The 23096-nt window shown below is 41.3% G+C and overlaps 1 protein-coding gene across 2 annotated transcripts in view; it reads right to left on the bottom strand.

Moving 5' to 3' along the window:
• ARSK (arylsulfatase family member K) overlaps positions 1-23096 on the bottom strand; it is a 65189-nt gene that overhangs the window by 5617 nt on the left and 36476 nt on the right. For both annotated transcript variants that reach the window (XR_012678332.1, XM_075181171.1), the window contains exons 6-7: positions 20844-21068; positions 19667-19894 (exon numbers count right to left, since the gene is read on the bottom strand). Coding sequence is in view for 1 of the 2 variants with exons in the window: in XM_075181171.1 (XP_075037272.1) it covers positions 19667-19894; positions 20844-21068 (453 nt within the window). In the remaining variant the exon portion in view is untranslated. The remainder of the gene's footprint in view (positions 1-19666; positions 19895-20843; positions 21069-23096) is intronic.

Genomic DNA, 23096 nt, shown 5'->3' with positions numbered 1-23096 from the left:
AGCACCCCCAGCTTTGCTCTTCTTTGCATGCACAGTTGGGTCTTGTTAGAGCTGATAATGGGTCCATGGCAGAGGATGAGGTGAATATGGACTATCCCATATCTATGGTCCCCACACTGCCACCAGCCTAAAGGGCCATTAAAAACACTGCACCTATTTTGTTTCAAATGCTTTTTGGTATTCTAAAATGTGAATAAAGCTTTAGCCAGAAAGCAAATGACATTAATGATATTCTAGTCAAAGGAGTATATTTACCAAAGGGCAAAAAGCTGTTCTTACCAGCAACAGGGTTTCACCCTCTACATCACGGGACTGCTATTTCTGGCGGTAAGACTAATAAAACATTTTTCAATAGTCAAATTTAAAATATTTGTTTATTTTTGTTTTATATTTTAAGTTATTGTTTCACTAAGTGTGTGAGACCGCTAGACAACTCGTGCGTGTGCCTATTGGGGAAGACTAGATTGGCGAAGTTCTGCGCAGTATCACTCAGCTGTGGCACCTTACAAATCTACGATAATAATAATAATAATAATAATAATAAGATCTTTATTTTTTTTTCTACTGTAAATGGTGATAAAAAATATCTTTATCCCTGTTTGCTAATATAGGCCCCTCAGTCCCATAACATGTCACCTTTTCACATATTCACCAGAAACATTACATATGCAAATCTCCTATCAACATAACAAATAACCTCATTCCTTATGTATAGCAACAGATCTATTTACAGTGCCAAAACTAATAGTTACTATGGCAGCTTATTTTACATACCACTTCTTGGTAAACAGACATGATTTTCATGAAGCTTAAATGAGCTCATTGAAATGTACAATATAATCCGCAACATCAACCTCACCACGGCTTATATTTCTTGAAAACATACTGCAGCATAACAGTAAGAACACCCATAATAGTAGCGTAGTAACACAGTGTCCACTTCCAGCTGATTCGTGCAGCTTCAGTGCAATCCATGATGACCTTTAGGTCCCGTTTACACTAACATGCTTCTTGTTTTGCAGTTAAAAATTGCAATTGTAATTGTATGAACAAAATAGCATGTGTAGCACGGAATACAGCAGCATGCAACTTTTTCTTCAATGTACTTCATGGTTTCTATAATGAACAAGTTCCAGTAAGAATAATGTAAGAATAATTTTGATGTAATGTGTTTTTTAAAATGTTAACAATTACACACAATCTGCATCTACAAACACATACAGTAAGTATGCACAAGCCCAAAGTCATCTAAATGTATATATTATATTTTTATGTAATATCTATTGCCTCACTCAGATCTGCTTGTCTGTAGTAGAAGGAGTTTCTTCTGCCCATAATGATGTATTCTACGATTGTCTTAGCTTGTGCTAGTCATTTCAATGGTATTTCCAGTATGTGCAACAATAATGGATGATTTTTTTCATGAGGAGCTGGATCATAAATACATTCTGAAATATACCAAGGCATGTAGATGTGTCTTTGTTGATATTAAATTTTCATAGCGATAAGTTTAACACAGGCTCTTTTGCGCACCAGTGAATTGCTAGAAGACTACTTAGGTTTAAAAAGATCTAGCACTTGATTTTAATACCGTCTATTTCTGGTAAGCAAGTGGATTCTAACCCAGTTGGAGATTGTGCATCATTATCTGCTTTTTAAATGTATGCTTTTTAAAATGTATGTTTGTTATTACTAATCCTATTGTAATAAAGGGCATAATGTACTATATACTCTTTGTTTCTACATTTATTCCTTGTATCAATTATAAACATTGTTTGAGGCTTTGCTGAGAAAAGAAAACAAATAATAAGATACATTGACTGAAACCAAGACTACATGCATCTTTAAGACTACATGCATCTTTAATTGTTTGTTGGGAGGTTTGCCACTCAGCAACAGCAGGTGGGTTAGGCAGCAAGTCTCTCAAATATGCTGAGACAGAGGAAAGTGGAAGAATTTTCCCTTCCCCTGCTAGAAACATAGCTGTGCGCACACGTGCGCTATCCAACAAATTGCGTGCACATTAGATCACATGCACCTGCGGTCACATGTGCAAGCGCCAGAGCACTACTGGCCCTATTTTTCTGTCAGCACTGAGATGGAGGACACAGTTTCTGTCTCAGTGACAGATTCTTTACAAATGTCCTCCTTTGCAGTCAGTACAAAGAGGAAGAGAACCCATGAAAGGGCAGTACTTCTTCCTCCTCTTCTTCACCTGAGGAATCATTTATAAAAGAAAAGTTCATTTTCATGGTCTAGCCAAGCCTAAATTGGAAGATTATCAACACACGGCCCTACTAGACCAACTCAGAGATTGGCAGGCCCCTTCCTCTCTCAAACCTTTAGTTACCATTGAATACCATAATTCTTCTCCAATCCCATTGACAGACCTTTGGTTAGATAAGCCTAGTAGGCCACTTCCTGCAACTACCCTCCAGAGTATCAAGGACTCTCTTATTGTTAGGTATAAGATGAAGCTCTTATCTCCAGATTCCCTTCTCCCCTCCTCCAATCTCTCTACCATTGCCCTGTCACAACCAATCCCTGATCTCCATCTACATTTTTCTCATAGACAAGGTGCTGGGGAATACAAGGTCTTCGGGTGGGTGGATCACTTCCTCCCTTTTCCCATCTACAAGCTAAGTACAACATACCAGCCCAAGATTTTTATAAATACCTCCAGATCAGACACTGGATACAATCTCACCCGTCACATCCCCCAACACTGAAGCCTGCGCCCCATGTACGATTGTCGTTCTCCTCTTCCTCACACGCGGGTGGCATCTCAATATGGCACCACAGCCTTCTGTCCCTGTTGACACTAGGGATATCTGAGGCCACGCTACGTGGGAATCTGACTTGGGGATTACTATCTCAGTAGTGGAGTGGGAGAAAATCTTTCAGAACATCTATAAAATGTCCAAGTATATTAACCACTCAGAGATGATGATTAAGATGCAACACAGGATATGTTTTACCACAGATAAGCTTCATATAATCTAGCCCTCAGTATACAAACACTATTGGAGAGAATGTGTTGATATTAGTACCCTAATGCATTTTTTTGGACATGTCCCAAAATCAGATCACTATGGGCAAAGCTCTTCCATCTGATATCCCAGGTTACTAAACATAATGTCCTCCTTTGCCCTGTTGTAGCATTATTAAAAATGTACCTGCCTAATCTCCAATGCTATGTTACTGGACATATATTCATTGCCACGAGGGCAGCTATAGCCCAGAATTGGAAGTCTACTTTACTTCCATCTCTTTCTAAAATTATTGTCAAAATACAACAAAGTTATGAGAAGGAAACCATTGGTTTCAGATATTCTACTGTTGTGTCCGCTCCATTGATCAGGTGGTTCCCATAGTATGAATATTTTTCAGAACATTGGCCCCCACAAGACCCTTAGTATCTAATTTAGTCTCCCTGAGCCTTATTATTCTGACGTTTACAAATGTGCCCCTTCGATATGCTGCATGTCTCTAAATATGTCTCCTCTCTCCCCCTTCTTTCCCCTTTTGCTTCCAAATCTCTTGAGTTCCCAAATCTGACAAGTGCAGACCATTTAGCCTCAGTTTAAAGAAGAGGTCAAAGCATGCCATACAGCCTGAAAATCCTTCTCAGACCTCAAGAAAGCAAATAAGCCTTTCGGAGGCACTTTCTTCAAGGAGGTCGGATTTTGAGAGCTATGGGTTTGGTTTCACACCTCCAAGGCACAAGAAGAGCCCAAAAAAAATTCTTTGTGCACAGATCCCAAGATGCTACAAGAGGATCAGCCACAAATACATGGATCAATACAGTTAAGGTAAGTTCACCCATATATCCTCCTCATCAGAAAACTCTCAGAGAGTCATATTTGGAGTGGCAGCAGATTACTACAGACAGGTGGTTGTAAGAAACAATCCAGTCTGGGTTGAACTTCGTTTTAATTCTTTTACCACGCCAAGCATTTTATATACCTTGTTCAAGGAATTGCAGTACTCAGTTAGTCAAAGTACTGACACTGGCTCCAAGGCAGGCAAAAAAAAAATTGGCGGACCTAGCTGCCAAAGGCTGGATCAGCCACTTATTTTCCTATAAGAAAGCAATATGATTCTATGAGACCAGTCCTGAATGTCAAAGCTTTGAATCAATATTTGAAACCAAAGAGTTTTCATATGGAATCCCAGACATTTATTTCCTTCTCACAAGTGATTGCTTCTGTATAAAAATAGATCTAAAAGAAGCTTTTCTCTCTATATCAATTCACCCAAATTACAGACACCTTCTCAGATGCTATTTGAGAGACCACTTATTTCAATGGACAGTTAGTTTTTGGCCTGTCTATCGCCCCTTACACTTTTACACGAGTTATGAAAGCAGTGTTGTCACATCTGCATCAACAGAGCATCCAATATAATATTTACCTGGAAGACATGGTATTAGTGCACTCAGACAACAATATCCTTTTGAGACACAGGAATTAAACCCTTTCTCTGTTAGCAAACATGGGGCTTATTGTGAACATACCAAAGTTGGTACTGACCCCTTCCTAGACCATCACATTTCTCTGGCTCAACCTAAATACCCATTCTTTTGCTCTAGCACTAGAAAATGGCTAGACACAAAGCTATGCATTCTAAAAATTTTATAAAAGTGCAGAATGTCTCTCTGCACCGTAACAAGAATTATTGGGAAGATGATTGCAATGTCCCCTGGCTTTCGACCCATACCCCTGTTAACAGGACCAGACTGGGAGAAAAAAATCAGCCCTGGCATTTAAAGCACACAGTCCCACCTCTGTTGAAGAGTAGGCAATAAACTGTGTGGCACCACACGGGCGCATGGGGGTGGCCACATTGTGCTGGGGGCGTGGTCAACATGGGGCATTGATAAATACATTATAATAAAACATTACATTTATCACACCCTCCCCAGCCACCCCCCCTCCTCCCAGACACATTATGGCACCCCCGGTCCACTGTACTTATCTATGCTTCTGATATCCTTCGGGGTGGCAATTTCTTGTAGAGTGAGCAGGGAAGCTCTTAGTCTCACAAGATTACCAAATCTCATGACCTCGGCTTGCTCTGCAGGCTGTGTCCTGTTCGGGGACTGGGAATTACTCAGATCAGCTTCCTCCTGCGAACCAGAGCTGGATTAAAGCTCGGGAGGCCCAGGGCACTTAGACAGGGGGCTCCTATGATGTAATATGGCTATTAGACACATTTTAGACAAATACACAGGCAATACTGTGTGCACTACTGTAGGTGCACGCAGTTCAACCTTCACAAGCAGTACAGTGTGAAGCAGGACATACCTCCCAATTGTCCTTGCAGTCAGACCAAATCCTGACTAAGCGGGACAGTCACCCAAATTCGGGACTGCCCCCACCAAATTCAGGACAGTTAGTAGCCTGTCCTGATTTCTCCTACTCCTACATATTCTTCTCACTTTCACCACCTGTGGCTGCTGGTGTCTTTAGTTGCTGCATATAGACTGTAATACAGAGGGCGCTATTTACATGTTGGAGTGTCCTTGTGGATTCCAATATGTGGGCCGAGCTAAAAGAAAATTGAAGATCCGGATAATGGAACATATTAACAATATCAAAAAAGGCCTTACCACTCACAGTGTATCTATCATACCACATCACCAGTCTAACCTTGCAGAACTTATTATTTTAGGCATACAAACAGTTAAACAAGACTGGAGAGGAGGAGATTTTATTAAGTACATTTCACAAGTTGAATCAAAATGGATTTTACAATTACAAACTCTTACCCTAATGGTCTCAATCTGGATTTTGAATTAGATTAATTTCTCATCTAAATTATACATATAGTATATATACTAGTTTGAGTCAGGGCCGCCATCAGGGGGGTACCGGGAGTACTGTTGTACCAGGCCCGGGCTCACCAGGGGGCCCCGCCGCGGCACAACGCATACTTACCAGGGGGCCCGTTGTCTTCCAGTCTCCGCTGGTCTGCGCTGCTGTCTGTTGCTGTCTTCAGCCTGGCTGTCAACGTGACAGCCAGGCAGCAGAATGCGATCGCAGGGGTGGAGGAATCATTCCCCTGCGATCATGTGATCTGCCTGTGACAGCCTGGCAGCTACCAATCATGATCGCAGGGGAACCATTGCTCCGCCCCTGCGATCATGTGATGTTCCCTTCGCACTAATTCCGCCGCTGCAGAAGAAGAGGGAGCAGCTGCGACATCTCTGTAACTGTAAGCATATTTTACAGATTTTTTTTTCCAGGTTTTTCTGTTGGGGGGGGGGGGGGGCGCTCATCGGGTAGGGGGCGCTCATCAGGGGGGGGGGGGGAGCGTCCTGGCCCGCATAATTTGTGCTGGGCCCCATGATATCTGATGGCGGCCCTGTTTTGAGTTGCCATACATTAACTGAATTTGGTGCTGATTTTAATTTGTTAATAAAGTGGTTTTTATCATCTGGAAGGCTATGGAGAGTATATATAGCTATTCACTAACAAGATTATCCTTGATAAAAGTCCGTCAAAAGGATAAAATGCGTAGGATTGATTGCATTACACTGCCAAAACCCTTTTTTCCCCTGCCGGGATCCTTCTAATTCTGGTTTGCGGTCCATGTGCATTCCATCATCGGTAGACGCTGAATGCAGGAAGAATACTGTATGCAGTCAGAATTCGCAAAACCCCACAGCGGCTTAAAACAAGATCTTAGGGACAATGGTAGGGTAAGTTGTTATCCTTCCCTCAGTGGTTATTGAGTTTTTCATGCCTCTTCACGCTACTATCAATTTTTCACAACAGAGCTATAATCATTAACACATCACTGTGATGTATGTGTTGTTTGTGAGAAACACTCCTTGGCTTTAATATTTTTCTGCTTATATTTTCTGTTTTTTATATTGCGCTTCTATTATCGCCGCTGTCTTGTATCATTTCCCAAGGAAGCTGAATTTACATCTATATATCTTCTGGACAGCACTCACTATTTTATTTTACAGATATTCTTACAGCATTGAAAATCCCTCTGTCGGAATTAAAACTAGATCGCTCTCTTCATCACATTCAAATATCTACTTGTTGGTATAGCTAAATGGCATGATTATACCCTCATTGAAATATACAGGTGTTTCAAAGTTAGTTCTCGAATCCTATGAATATACAGATTGGTACACGCTGTTATAAATGAATCTCATAGGATTCTTAGTGTATGGTGACCTCGTTATCAATTGCCTCTTAAATATTGCGATTCAATTTATTTGTATGTTTATAATGTTACACTCAGCACATATTTGACGCTATTTATGTCCATATTATATACTTTCTTCATTAATGTTTGCACCAATAATGTATTCCATAACTTTGCCAAATGAGGTCTGATTTCTCAATTAATCCTAATATTTTATAATTGTTTCTCAATTCTCAATTAATCCTAACATTTTATAACTGTAATAGGAATTCAATGCCTCTTAGCATACCAATGACATCTAAATGCTGTTTTTATAGGTAGCATATATCCCATTACAGAAAAATGTATTATTCATTTTCTGTTCTTTTGTATTTTTTGTTTATATTGGCGTTTCAGGAATCCAAATACATTCCATGATGTGAATATAAGGAGCTATTGGCAATTTCAACGGAATTATTCACATAGCTTAACTGTTGTGTCTTAATAGCAATTTCCCTTTTCCTGAGACTTTTATATTGCTTCCAAGTCTGCGGGGATGTTAGAGTGTAAAATGCTAATTTGCTTCCTTGATTGCCTACTACTGGCTTCCTCTTGCTACAATTAGATAGTAAAAGTGTCTGGTACTTAGCGGTGAACTATCATATTGGTATCCCTGCTATTCAAACATTCCTAAGATTGGAGCCCAACAAAATAAATCTGCATAATTTCTCTGGTGTGTGAATCACAACAACAGCGCCTTGAGACGCCGTATGTCCAACATGTGTTTTGCTCTACGCTTTCTCAAGGTGTTAACCAGTTTGTAATTCTCGGAAAGTATTTCAACCCCCTTCAGCCAATCATTATTCATCCTCGAATTTGTATATGCTGTTTTTATTCCATTTATTGTAAGTGTAACCTTGAACTGTGACAAGAATTAAAGTGTTTTGATAGTTTCACGATGGTACTCTGAACACCCACTCACGGACGAAGAAAGCTGCGGTGAACCTGGGGGAGATATTGGCGCATCAGTTGACTGGAGAGAGATCAGTGGATCGGCTAATCGGTGAAATCAGCGTCTCAGCAGCTAGATGGACTACTAGCCGATCGCAGCAATAATTCCCGAAAGGTTGCACTAGAAATCCATTACCCTGTGGACCTCAGGTAATTAGCAGACACCCCACACATTAATGCCCATACAATTATTTACGATTATGCCAAGACTGGAGTTTGACCTTCACACAGGGAGATACGCAGTTTGACTACAGCAGCCATTCATTTCACATAGACTTCTATTCAACATGCAGCTGCATGAGCATTGTGGCTATTACAACTTCATTACAGTGTTTATGCCCATTAATTTGTCATGCATTAGTATTACTAGTGGGTACATAAGTGTTGTAGTTTATAGTCATTGTTTTCATGTATCATGACCAGTGTTTTGAGCGCCAGGTTAATATTTGGTTACATAATTCATCCTTAATGATAGACATCTAACAGAGCCAATCCAATCATTTGCGATCCCTTGCTATGGAGATATGAAGTGGATAATCAGGAAATGATTCTTTGGGAAGTGGTGGACGAACATATTAATACATAATATTATAACAAGTTCTTACTTGAACATTCGAATGGCAACCATTTCTCCTAGAGATATAACTATATAAATATGTAAGTTTATTCTACTGTAATCCGATTCATATCTAATACTTTCTGGCAGGGCCGGACTGGAACTAAAAATCAGCCCTGGCATTTGAAGTACACAGGCCCACCTCAGTTCCAGCAGGAAAGAAACTGAAAAGGGCGTGGCCGCATTGTGTTGTGGGTGTGGCCTACATGGGGCAATGATACATACATTAAAATAAAACATTACATTTATCACGCCATCTCTCCAGGCACATTATTATAACTCCAGCCCACTGTACATATCTATGCTTCTGGTGCTGCTGACATCCATCAGGGTTGGAACTTCCTGTAGAGTGAGCAGGGAAGCTCTTTGTCTCACGAGATTACCAAATCTTGTGAGACTTAGAGCTTTTCGGCGTGCTCTCCAGGCTGTGTCCTATCCAGAGACTTGGAGCAGCTATTCGCTCCCTCCTGCTAACCAGAGCTGGATTAACGCTTGGGGGGCCTGAGGTATTTAAGACAGGGGGCCCCTATTATGTAACATGGCTATCATTTTAGACAAATGTTAGAGAAATACACAGGCAATATTGTGTGCACTACTGTTAGTTGCACGCAGCTCTGCCTTCACAAGCAGTACAGTGTGAAGTGGGACATACCTCCCAACTGTCCTTGTAGTCGGACCAAATCTCACAAAACGAGACAGTCACCAAAACTCTGGACTTCCCCACAGATTCAGGACAGTTGGCAGACTGTCCTGCTCTCTCCTACCTGTCTTGTTACTTTCACCACCTGTGGCTGCTGGTGTCTTTAGTTCAGTTGCTGCTTGTCTGGATACTGGAATGTTGGAGGCCCTATTTGGAAAAAAAAATGGGTACATGTAATTTAGAAAACTCCAACCAGCCCTGGTGTTTAATCAATACAACCCATGTTTTATAATTAGGCCTCCCTTCAGCCTCAACATTAAAATACTAGTATTCACATTTAATATAAATAGCTGCTGATGATGATAAATAAACCTATTTCCCTCCCTCCAAACAGCCCCAGCAATAAATTAAATAACATTTACATTTAATAAATATACCTATTTCCTGCAACCATCACTGCCATTAAATAATTCATATTCACATTTAATATATAGACATTTTTTTCCCAAACAGCCCCACTTTAAATTAATAGCCCCCAAACCACCCCAGCATTAAATTAAAGGTCCTATCACCCCATCTTAAATTGCTAGGCCCCAATATTAAATTAACCCACATCACCCCACAAATAAAATAGCACCAATTAAAAAAATAGCCCCCACCTAAACTCCACCATTAAATTAATAGCCTACCTCCCATATTATATTAACATTCTCCTCCTTCCCTCATGCCTGAGTACATGCCCCCAACTGATATTATGCCACACAGTAGTGCCCCAAAATCATATTATGCCACACAGTAGTGCCCCCAAATCATATTATACCACACAGTAGTGCCCCAAATCATATTATACCACACAGTAGTGCCCCCAGTTGATATTATGCCCCAATAGTGCCCCCAGTTGATATTATGCCCCAATAGTGCCCCCAGTTGATATTATGCCACAAAAGTGCCCCCAGTTGATATTATGCCCCAATAGTGCCCCCAGTTGATATTATGCCACACAATAGTGCCCCAAAATCATATTATGCCACACAGTAGTGCCCCAAAATCATATTATGCCACACAGTAGTGCCCCCAAATCATATTATACCACACAGTAGTGCCCCAAATCATATTATACCACACAGTAGTGCCCCCAGTTGATATTATGCCCCAATAGTGCCCCCAGTTGATATTATGCCCCAATAGTGCCCCCAGTTGATATTATGCCACAAAAGTGCCCCCAGTTGATATTATGCCCCAATAGTGCCCCCAGTTGATATTATGCTACACAATAGTGCCCCAAAATCATATTATGCCACACAGTGGTGCCCCAAAATCATTATACCACACAGTAGTGCCCCCAGTTGATATTATGCCACAAAAGTGCCCCCAGTTGATATTATGCCCTAATAGTGCCCCCAGTTGATATTATGCCACAAAAGTGCCCCCAGTTGATATTATCCCCCAATAGTGCCCCCAGTTGATATTATGCCCCAATAGTGCCCCCAGTTGATATTATTCCCCAATAGTGCTCCCAAGTCATATTATGCCACACAGTAGTGAGCAAAATAATATTATCCCCCCCCCCCTCCCCCTGTTTCCTGTGTGGCAATCTTTCTCTTCTCCCTCGTTTTCTGTCTGGCTGTCACCTACCCCCCCCCCCTTTTTCTGTACTTACCTTCTCAGCTTCTTGCCTGTCTGCTTCTATCCACTCTCCGTCAGCTGCCTTCCAGGACCTGTACTGGTCAGATGTGCCTCGCGCAGCACTGCGTGCGGCACATGTGACCAGGAAGTGTCAGTGCACACACCGTGCAGTGCACGGTCAGTGCACTGACAGCTCAGACCGGGCCGTCTGACTATCGGCCCTTCTGGCATTTGCCAGAAGGGCCAGATGGCCAGTCCAGCCCTGCTTTCTGGGGAGGTTACTGTTTCAATGTCATGTGATTCATGATTAATAATAGCGTGTAGATGTACAGACTTACATTCTAGGGGAACTAAATAAACTAGCAGATTGATATCCCTAGACTCAGTGGCACTGAAAACACAAGTCTACCAGAAAATAGTTCATACCTTCAGGAACTTAGATATAGACCTCTTTGCCAGCCACGTGAATGGTCAGATTCCATGATTTGTATCCAGAATATGGATGAAAGGAGTATGGAGGATGAATGCAATGTCTTTCCTTTGCACGCTTCTGACTCACCCCTATGCATTCCCTCCCACTGCCCTTCTCCTAAAGGTCCTACAGAAAATCAGGCTGGACCGGGTACCTCAAATAGTGGTGCTGTACCCTGTATGGCCATCCAAAGTCTGGTTCTCTCTGATCAGCCAGTTGCACAAAGGGCCAAAGATTCCCCTAGGGTTATCCACTGACTCCTTCTAGGGAGTCATAGACATACTAGAGACACTTCTCTAATGTATGTGGATGACAATATTACTAGGCTGTTAACAAGCGTAGCCCTTGTATCACCCACAAAATCTTTAATTAATGCCTCCTTAAGGCCCCAAAGGAGAGCTGGATAGTGCACAATTATTGAGTTCAACCTCTGGTGAGCTCAAGGAAATCCCTCTCAGCAGGTGTCATTAATTTGTTTAGCATTGGACTTCTTAGCTAATATAAGTCAGGCCTAGCGTCAGGACTTGGATAAAAGCTCTCACATCAGCCATAAGGAATTTGACAACCAGTTGTGGCAGTTGGCAATGGGATGGATTGATGTATCTGTCGCCAAGTCCTGGAAAGAATTAGTGGACTTAAATGTGCTGAGACTAGTTTCACCGCCGGTGCGCACAGAGGTGAAGGAATGGGTATTGGACTATACCCCAGCAACCATCAAAGCAGCAGTGGTCCAGTTGACAGAAATGTATGTGGCAGTTTGGCCACACGGACTGAAGCGCCAGTCTAGCAGCCAGCTCCAAAGAACTATATGAACAGGAAAACACCACTCTTCTGGTCATCATGATCTCCCCAGCAAGTACCCACAAAGCAGGGAGCTTCTAGCCAGCCCTTTCTCCACCGGGGCCCTGAATGTTATCAGAGATCACCGGAGCCTGGCTGGAGAGAAAGTTTTGTGGTTGCGAGAAAATTGATCACCTGAGGATGGACTGTCCCACAACCCAAGCAACCTAGACTTGCTACTAATCCAAATCCTGGGGCCTGGCTGATTTATCTGTCTGGCAGAGGTGAGCCCAAAGAGAGTGTTGCCACACAAGTCAGTCCAGAGGATTGTGGTAGTGAGGAAAGTGACTCAGCGGAGAGAGTCACTTGTTTGACCAACAGACCCCCCAAATAACATGTGGAGAAACCTGCAGCCAGTCCAAGTGGAACTCCTGCATGAAGAAGGACTTAGAGACTCAGGGCCTCAATCAATGTAATGAGGCCCCATTTTATTGATCCTTCAGCAGTATTGCAGGGACGCTCTGCCAAAGTTACTGTGGCAGATGGAGTGGAAAAGGAAGTGCCTGTAGCAAAGGTCTATCGGGACTGGGGAGATGGGCAGGAGTTTACATGGCTTCCCCTCTGATGTGATCATGGGCAAGGATTTTGGGGCTGGAATTGTGACAGCATTTCTCACCTCCATTACCCATAGCCAACCTGCCAAATTACCGTCTTCAGGATCGACATTTGCACAACCCAGTCCAGAGGAAAGACCCACAGATGCTGGACAACAGCCATTACCAGCAACCACAGCATTAGTCAGCCTAGAAGAAAAGTTTCTAGCTGTTAAATCTTCAGGAACCAGCCAGCTCTTTGCCTCTGGAAAGATTACGTCCCTTAGCAGCACAGAAGATATTGTCTCCGACCAATCTCGTGGGAGTGCCCGGTGATGCTCCTGCTCCTGGCAGTATGCTGGGGTGATTATAACACAGACCTCCCTGCAGAGCATCCCATCTTAGATGATAGTGAGAGCTGCAGGAAAGAGTTCAAGGTAACTCAGATCTCTGATCCATTGCTGAAAGGCATGAGACGCCTAGCTGGCAGTGAACTTTCATTTGCGGGGGGTGGAGAGTGTGACCTGGCATAAAGGGTTGATGTACCGGGTAACCAGGAAAGTAGATGGGGATAGACCAGTCCGGGAAAAAGTTCAACTGGTGGTTCCACTTAGCTTTTTAATGCAACTGTTCACAAAATCCTTATGGCTGGACACCAGGGGAGAGACCTAACAATGAAGCACCTATTTCTGTCCTGGAATGTTGGATGATGTCAGTGGCTTGGACACCCCAGTGTTCATGCTTACCTTAGGTCCTTGCCAATAGTTGGGGATCCTTTCCAGCAAGTGGCTGTGGATATTGTAGGTCCCCTGCCAGTGCCCAGTAAATTGGGGAAGAGATATATCTTTACTGTTGTGGATTACGCCACAAGGTACCCTGAGGCTGTAGCTCTGTCCTTCAAAACTGCAGAAAAGCTAGCAGACATGCTGCTAGAAATATTTAGTAGAGTAGGGTTCCCCAGTGAGGGCCTAACCGATGAAGGGATACAGTTCATGAGTGAACTGGTCCAGTGTCTCTGAGCAAATTGCATAGTAAGGCAACCCTGTACAACCACCTACCATCCCCAAACTAACAGACTATGCAAGTGGTTCAACTGCACTCTGCAACATATAGTACGGACATTTGTAAACTCGGAGGGTGGACTGGAGACGCCATACCCCCTGTTTGCTTATCGAAAGGTGCCACGGGAATCTACCAGTTTCTCCCCCTTTGAATTGCTATATGGACACAGAGTCTGGGGACCTCTTGACATGTTCCAAAGGTCTAGGAAAGTGGAGCTACCCACCCAGGATATCTTTGTGGTGGAGTATGTGTTAAAATTCAGAGAGTGGTTAGAGAATCTCATGGGGCTCGCGCAAGCTAACCTAGAGAACCAAGCAGAAGATTTGTTATGATCAGTGTGCGTGCGCCAAATTTTAGAGGTTGGGCAGAAGGTTCTGGTGCCCAAGCATCAGAACAAGGTCCAGGCTGCCTGGACCATACACAGTCTCAAAACACCTAAGTGACATCACCTATGTGGTGTCATTTGATAGCAACAGTAGGCGGCAGTGAAGCTATCACATAACCATACTAATGGCATACCACAAGTGTGTGGAGTCAGTAGCTGCCGTTAGCTGCTAACCGAATGAGGAACCAAGAAGGGATCCGCTGCCAGAGGTGAGGTGGTGTAGAGGAAGTGCGCTGCGGTGAGCAGTTGAGTAACTGCAAGAGGGAGCAGCTTGAGGAAGAGTTGCGCCCCTTTGCGACTAGTTTAAAAGGAATCCCAGCCGGGTGATGCACCATGTGGACACTAGTGAGCATTATGTTCACAAAGTAATTCAAATAGGTGTTAAACGTTGTGCTTAATTGCTAAATCACCAAAATACTGTATATTGAGTACTATGTATCAATCCTTCAGTGAAGAAATGCTGCTTTTTAAAAATATCTTAATTGCTGGCATGACATTACTATCAAAAAAATTTATATCTACAATACAAGTTGCTATACTTCAAGAGTCGCTAGCAAGATTCACAAAATATAAAAGTTTTAGGAACTTGTGAAAATGAAGATAGTTTAGAGAAACAAATACACCCCCACACACACACCTCTTGCATTTTATATGTCGATGTAATTTAATGTTTTTAAATATATTAGGTAACACCACAAAATCACAGGCAGTAATGAAGCACTGATAAGGATCCAATCAATGCCACTACTAAAATGAACATGGGAGGATTGCAGGGGTTAATGAACTGATATAAGCAAAAGCTATAAAACAGTATATTCATAAATACAGTTAAAAATCATAATAGGATGCTGATCAATAATGTACCATTTAAAATAAGAACGCACACTTAAAAAGAACAGGAAAGAATGAGCATCTACTGGCACATAACACTGCTAAAGTAAATGGGAACACATGTAGGCAATTATTCCTGTAAATGCATGTCATATGTTGCAATTACGTAAACACGCAATTACACTGCAGTAATAACAATTATATAACATTTGTTTTGTGAAACAGTAATTATATGTCATTGGTGAATTTCTAAAAAAAATAACAGGAACCAAACCTGTTTACTTCTTTCCATCAGTTAGCATTGCAGGGTACAAGGATGTATACTGCTAAGTATGATGGGTTTATTAATCATCAGTGGAAATGTATGTTTCTGATAATTACAATACATATACTAATGTGTTGTAATTATTACTAAAACATGCTTTTCAACTAAAAGAGCTGAAACCACCTACTAGTATCTCTATGAAAGTAGATTTAATTCTTACAGAAAATGGACATATTAAACTATAAAATTGTTCCATATACAGTAAATAATCATTTATAATGTATAGAATAATTTGTTGTGGCTGCAAAGCACTTGTGTCTATGAGGTCTATTTAAGAAGCTTCCCAAAAATAGTCAGTTTACCAACATCTCTTATCGCCATGTTCGCAGCAATGAGATACGAATTACAGTAGTTAATTATCAATTAACTCATGCCGGGACAGCTCCTCCGATAAGCAGCTGTCCCAGCAAAGACTGCCTAACAATGCTATACTTTTGCCACGTGCTGAGCACAGCAGTAAAAGACTATACTTCCGTGTTCTGTCCCACACCCTGTTAGCTGTACATATATGGCCATCAGATAACATGCATTCATAATAATTGCTGACAAAAAGGAGGACAAGAGTGTGAAGCCTACTGGGGAAGGATCAGAAGAACAATCACATAAAATAAAAATGGGTTAGCCTAGCTTTAGTCCCCCATCCTCTGTTGGTCCCTTCTACCCCAAAAGCACAGCTGAAAACTGCCCAAATGCAGGCACATGTTGTAGCCTGACAGTGCCGCTTGACTTTCCTCAGCATAATAATCTTGAGGCTGGCTCTCCATTTGGGGTTTGGTAAATGATTTGGGCTCCTTGCTTGACTCTCTGTCTCCGAAACTCCCACCCGACAACACAAACTGTAGGCTGCCAAGCGACAACAAAATGATGGGACTCTAGGCTGTCTGGTGAAAAATACAAATCATAGTGCTGTCAGGGTTGGTGCAATTCTGCAGTCAAGTTCCACTGTGTAAAATAGGTAACACAAAAAGGAGAGCTGCGTTGGTAATTGTCATTGCTGAAATACAAATACCAGTCCTTGCAAGCCTTTCTTCTGAATTTGCACCAAAAAGTGTACAGTGTTATATACACCTAAAGTGAAGAGCTCCATTGCTCCATTACTAATTGCCATTGCTGAAATACAACTACTAGGCCTTGCAGGCTTTTCCTCTGAATTTGCAGTCAAAGTGTATGGTGTTATCAAAATGGATTCACAGCAGTACACAGAAGACCAGGAGCACCAAGCAGCTGCTGCCACCAGTCATGATGATAGTAATCCCTGTACGTTATCTGCTAAAGCCTATGTAAAAGTGCATAGTGTTTTTAAGTCAGGGAAGCAAAAAAGTAAACAAAGCACCTTTTACCTTGGTCAAGAAAAAAAGAGCTGTAATCCAGGCAAAATTATCTGAAGAAAAAAATAGAATTGCCAACATGCCATTCTACACACGCAGTGGCAAAGAAAGAATGAGGCCTTTGCCTTTCTCTATGAGTGTGAGTTCTGCAACTGTTACTGAGGAATCTTCTTGTAAGGCCAGTCGTGACCAAGCAAGACCTTGTCATTCGGACTCCAAAAGTGGTGCACAAATACTTTTAAGTGTAAAAGCCGAGCTGGAAGAAAACAGTAAGGCATTAGAGAAAAATGTATGTTCAGATTCAGAAATGACACAAATCCCTGAGGAGAGTCCATCCACGAGTGCTATGTGTAATCCTGACCTGTCTGATAGTGTACCCATAAAGAAGGCTCCTTTCAGCATTTCTGCAGATGTGTGCCTGAACAGCCCGAGTGTAGCCGGTGATACAGCAATTGAGGATGCCACTTTGGAATTGCAACAGGATGAGGGGGATATTTGTGTACCCCACGAGGGCGCTAATGAGGATGTTGAGGCTGAGGATGATGACAACAACATCTTGCCACAGTAGAGTTCATTAACAGCACTGTTACCTTAGTTGCCTTAAGCCCATTGTTACCTTGTTTTGTGGGGGCCCAAACAAACCAAGCACTTCAGCCACAAGGAGTGCCACTTTTGTGGCTGAAGTGCTTGGTTTGTTAAAGTGTGCATGTCCTTTTTAAGATCCAACAAAAGGGTGGGTCGGAGGGCCCAAGGACAATTCCATCTTGCACCACTTTTCTTTTCTGCCACTGCTGTGTGCCAATGTGTCCTAGATGTGGTAGGAACTGCTGTGTGTTTGAGTCATTGCTCTGTCGCTTAGCATCCAGCCAGGTCGCTGCAGTATTTGTCCGAAAGTGTATGAAAATAATAATGTGACCTGTGAGGTGGTCAAAATTGACTGCAAATGACTTGAAATTAGTGTTATTGAGGTTAATAATAATGTAGGATCAAGAAAAGAGCAAAATTATGTGATTTTAGCCATTTTCTAAAAAATACAGATCCAAAACCAAAACCAAAACACACGAGGGCGGTTTTGCCAAAACCAAAACATGAAGCTAATCCAGATCCAAACCCAAAACCAAAACCACTTCACGGGGGTCAGTGAGCATCTCTAGTTTTTATGCTGTAACTCTGCTTTATTTTACATTTACAAACAACCCTTTATGCAATAGAATATTATCAGTGTTTTATCAATAAATTATACATACATCTATAGCAAGTGCTTAACTGACAACTGTTATTCATTTCCAGATTTGCAGACAGATTTGTCTATTTTTCAATATTGACTAATTGCACTGTAAAAATGTATTTTTTGACGCTACGTTGCCTTTCTTACCATGTATTCTTAAGTTATCTTCATAAGTTGATATTTATTGAAGAGGAGCACATGACATTAATTTAACTTGTTACAATATTTAAGGAAACATGACATCATGGAGCTTGTATTGCTCCAAGGTCTGCCGAGACAGAATAGCGCAAGGTGCACTTAGATGCACAGGCTCAGTAGCAAAGTGTTCCTGGTAACTTTTAAAATGTTGGCAACTATGCAATTGGCAAGAAGATGTTGGCATGAAAATATTTATGTACAATTTCTAAAATCAGTGCCTGATAAGTGCATTTTGAAAGCTACAATGATCTACTACAAGTTGAATCAACCTACATAAATATTCTGGTCCTGCTAGGAAACAAGATGCCATAGCAACAATCCACTTATGCAGTTTATGTGTGTTTTTTTTCTCATGACAACTGCATGAAGCACGATAAAAAAAAATAGTTACAGGTATTACAGTATTGATTTAATTACTGATTGTGTTTTAAGGAAACGTATTAAGACGCATAAGTGGGTAGGCTATGGGAGTCCAAAAGGTTCTGTGATACAAGATAATAGTGTACAGAATACGCCACATACACTAGTACCAAGATGTCAACCTTTCACACAGTGCATGGCAAGATGATATACAATTATAACTTAGTTATATAATTATATATGATTTTATAATGGCAAACAAAATCAAATAAACTGTAAAACAAGTTACAGTATGTTCTATAATACATTACATAGTTAAATAATTTTCTAAAACCAAACCAAAACACACACACACACACTTGCTCGTAGTCAAATTAGAAAGCAATAGGAGATATTGCTAAAATATGTAGAAACAGCAGTGGTAATCATAAGTTCATATTTTTTATACCTAAATTAGACTTAAGCCCATGTATAACATGGTTTTCATTGGTTAGATACACATTCTTGAAGAGTATATCTAGTGTCACCTGCAGCTGTAGTATCTGTCTTCAGAGGGGAGTCATTTGCTATTTCCAAAGGTGATTTCAAAACCGCTGATGGTGGGTGGATAAATTTGTGAGAGAGGCTGGACATATGGAGAGGGCTTCAAACTATCACCTTCAAACTGAAAAGTTTAGCTCCTGGTAACATTAGATACACTCTCTATCAGAGTGTATGTAACCAACAAGACTGCCATCAGAAATTGTGGGGTCCAGTACAAATGAAAAGGTCGGTCCCCCCACTCCCCCTCCTCCTATCTCAGCAATGCAGTCTATGCTTCGGTTGTCTTGTAGTTTCTGAGGGTGGTGTCTCTGATATTTGGATTATCCAAAACTTTTGTGGATCTCTGAAATGGATTGGGGCATCTAACCTGACTCATAGGTCACACCTTTAGTCACTAATATCAAATTTGTAATAGGGGGGCTATTACAAATACCTACACAAATATTAAGCCTGAATAACCAGCTGTAAATTTAGAAAAAAACAAAATACACTTCATACATGAAATATCCAAAGCAATCAACTTACCAAACAGCTGTGGAGGAACTAAATCACCATCTGCGTATGCAATGTACTTCCAGTTATTTTCTCGTAGCATATACATTGAGGCATTTGCATCAGATCCATGAAACTGACTCAGTGCCCAGTTAGGCTGCAAATCAGAACTTGAAAATATATCATTCTCTGACCACGTACTTAATAATGGCATTAGAGACAAGCCACTTATGTTTTGAGAACTAGAAACTCCAGCAATTTCTAAAACAGAGATAAAAACAAATATTAAAAAAGTGATTTTGCTATGACACATTATATTAGATTAAACCTGAAACACTACATAATTATATACCAGTCTCAAATAACAATTGTGATTGGTGAAGTAATTTTTCAGGACACATTGAAAGTCATTAATAAAGTACACTCGATGGGTAGCGCACAAGACCTTGCTTTTACACCCATGACCCTTGGGGCTAGATTTACTAAGCTGCGGGTTTGAAAAAGTGGGGATGTTGCCTATAGCAACCAATCAGATTCTAGCTGTCATTTTGTAGAAGGTACTAAATAAATGAAAGCTAGAATCTGATTGGTTGCTATAGGCAACATCCCCACTTTTGCAAACCCGCAGCTTAGTAAATCTAGCCCTTGGTGTTTCATCCAACGCACCTACTCTTTGCTCCACAAACTAGAAGTCCTAGTGAGTGGGTGTGCGAAGAGGTGGTATGATCTGAAGAGGAGCAGTGTATAAAGTGTTAGCAGCACTTCAAAAGTCCAACTTCCTATCACTCCTTCCATTAAATAAAACATTTTAGTTTTAATGCTAATGTACTGCATGGGTTAACCTTATTTATGGCCAAAGGGATGTCGGAACTGACTTTATTACATATGTCCCTTTTGTGTGTAAGAAAGGGTTATAAATGCATATATCCCCTCCATCATTTTAATGATTTGTTCCACAAAATATAATTTTGTTTTTGCACTGCTCTACAAAACTAGGCACCCTAATGCATCTACGCCACACATTGCAAGGCACACTCCACACATCTCATCGCACCCCATGTTGCTCCGTAATCCCATATGGTTTCGCGCTAAACAAGCACAGAGCTACCAACAAGGGTTTTGTTCCTCGCCGATTTTTACTTTGTAAATTACCTCTATTGGTGACAAATGAGTAAGCCCTATTTGACAGTTAGTTGTTTCTACAACCTACCAAGCATGGTGGGATAAAGGTCCACAAGAGAAACAATATTTGGTATTCTTTGTCCAGGTCTTACTGTAGGTCCCATTATTAGAAGTGGAACATGGGAGCTTCCTTCATACATGCTCATCTTGTAAAACTGCCTATGTTCCATAGCAAGTTCTCCATGGTCTGATGTAAACAACACATATGTTGTATTTAGAAGTTCAGTGTCACTAAGTGCTGAAATTATTTCACCTATAAAGGAAGACAATTATACATATGTTTTGAGCATTAATTCATCCAGACTTTGAACTACAGTATGTGATATTTAGTTATTGAATTCATATTTATGATTTAGAAAAATATATGCATTTGCTATTTCTCAAATATTATTACCATGGCAAAAGTTACATTCTTCACAGTAGCCTAGTGGTTAGCACTTCTGCCTCACAGCACTGGGGTCATGAGTTTGATTCCCGACCAGCCTTATCTGTGTGGTGTTTGCATGTTCTCCCTGTGTCTGCGTGGACTTCCTCCAGGTGCTCTGGTTTCCTCCCACACTCCAAAAACATACAGGTTGGTTAATTGGCTGCTATCAAAATTGACCCTAGTCTCTCTCTCTCTCTCTGTGTATGTTAGGGAATTTAGACTTTAAGCTCCAATGGGGCAGGGACTGATGTGAGTTTTCTGCACAGCGCTGCGGCATTAGTGGCGCTATATAAATAACTGATGATGATGATGATGATTTTCCCCATTCTCTCCTGTGATTAGACTTATTAGACCAACTACCACAGCTCTGCTGCATGCAAATATACTGACATGCATTTAAAACGGAGACACAACAGGTAAGAGAATCCTGTTTATAGTGTTGGACAAACAGGAGGTAGAATAATGACATTGGTGTAAAGCACACTGTCATATCAAGACCTGTTTGTCCTCTGTATGAGCATATATGCACCCAAAATATTACTTCTTATGTATTTCTCCTGCGAGACCTCTCCAATACTGCTGCATCTTGACATACAGGCCTATCATAGACAAAATACCTTAGTCTCCATAGTGAGAACTATTTAAGAATGCAATCCTCTGGCATTAATAAGCAGGGCCTTGGAGTCATTACTTCACACCTGCAAAGTGCTCCCCAAGGCTCTCTTCTCTGTCAACTCATTTTATGAAACACTGTAATTATATTACAATTATCTACAGAATACATCCTCATCAAATGCTGGTCTTCAAACTCTTAAGCAAGCCCGAAAAGCTTTACAATAGGCCTGGACAACCTGTGGCTCTGCAGGTGCTGTGAAAGTCAAAGAATAAACTGCCAGATATCAGCTGGCAAAGCATGCTGAGGCTTGTAGTTTCCCAACACCTAGAAAGCCACAGGTGATACAGGCCTCTTGTAGAGGAATACAGTACAGAGTACTGCCACTTGGCAGGAGATTACCAGTGGTGTGACCCTCCACTCCACAGCTAGTGCCATATTGGTATTTCTGAGGCATACTATTTGAACTATAAGAACCCTATCTAGAAAATGTGCCTTTTTTCTGGCAGTTTTGTCTAAAGCGCAATGCAGTGTAGGTGTTTGCACAACTGGACACATTGCATGCAGTTTGTGTTTTCAGCCTCCAAACCGCAGGTTAGAAAATCCTGCGGTTTGGATCTGAAAACCGCATGCAAAGTGTGGCAATTTGCATACTACTTGGCTGAATATAGCCTCTGCTGCCTAGTGGGTGATGTAGTCACATTTTTCCTGGCCCTAACCTCGGCAGACTTTTTAGAATCAGCCACTCAGTCCTAGATCAGAACTCCTTAACTCTTGGGTTAATGTGCAACAGGTTCTCATGCAGGTTTGATAACAAAGATATTTGTGTATTGCAGGTGCATACAAAGTGGTGTAGTAATTGGCAAAGTGAAGGAGTCATCATATTATATGGTCTTTGTGCCACTTTGTAAAGTCCCCTTTTCCTGAAGTTTTTTGGTCAAGGGGCATGGTATATGCTTCAGTCTCTGAACTGATAGTCAAATATTGACATGTTTTATGTCTACTTTGTAAAAGGAAGACAGTCTTATATGCCTTGGCTATTTCGGAGCGAAGAATTAGCTAAATGGCCTACCAGGATAACACTTTTCTGATGAAGCAAATACAAGTATACAAGGACCAGCTGCCAAGGATATGTACTTGATGCTTTATGAAGCTTGGATTGCTTGCAAAGCTTTTGAAAGATTTTCAAGTTCAACTAATCCTTGATTTGTACATCTCTTGTCAGGAATTACGCTATTGTG

This window comes from Mixophyes fleayi, chromosome 1, assembly GCF_038048845.1.
Source record: "Mixophyes fleayi isolate aMixFle1 chromosome 1, aMixFle1.hap1, whole genome shotgun sequence".
Taxonomy (NCBI): Eukaryota; Metazoa; Chordata; class Amphibia; order Anura; family Limnodynastidae; genus Mixophyes; species Mixophyes fleayi.
This window is presented reverse-complemented; position numbering and strand designations above follow the sequence as displayed.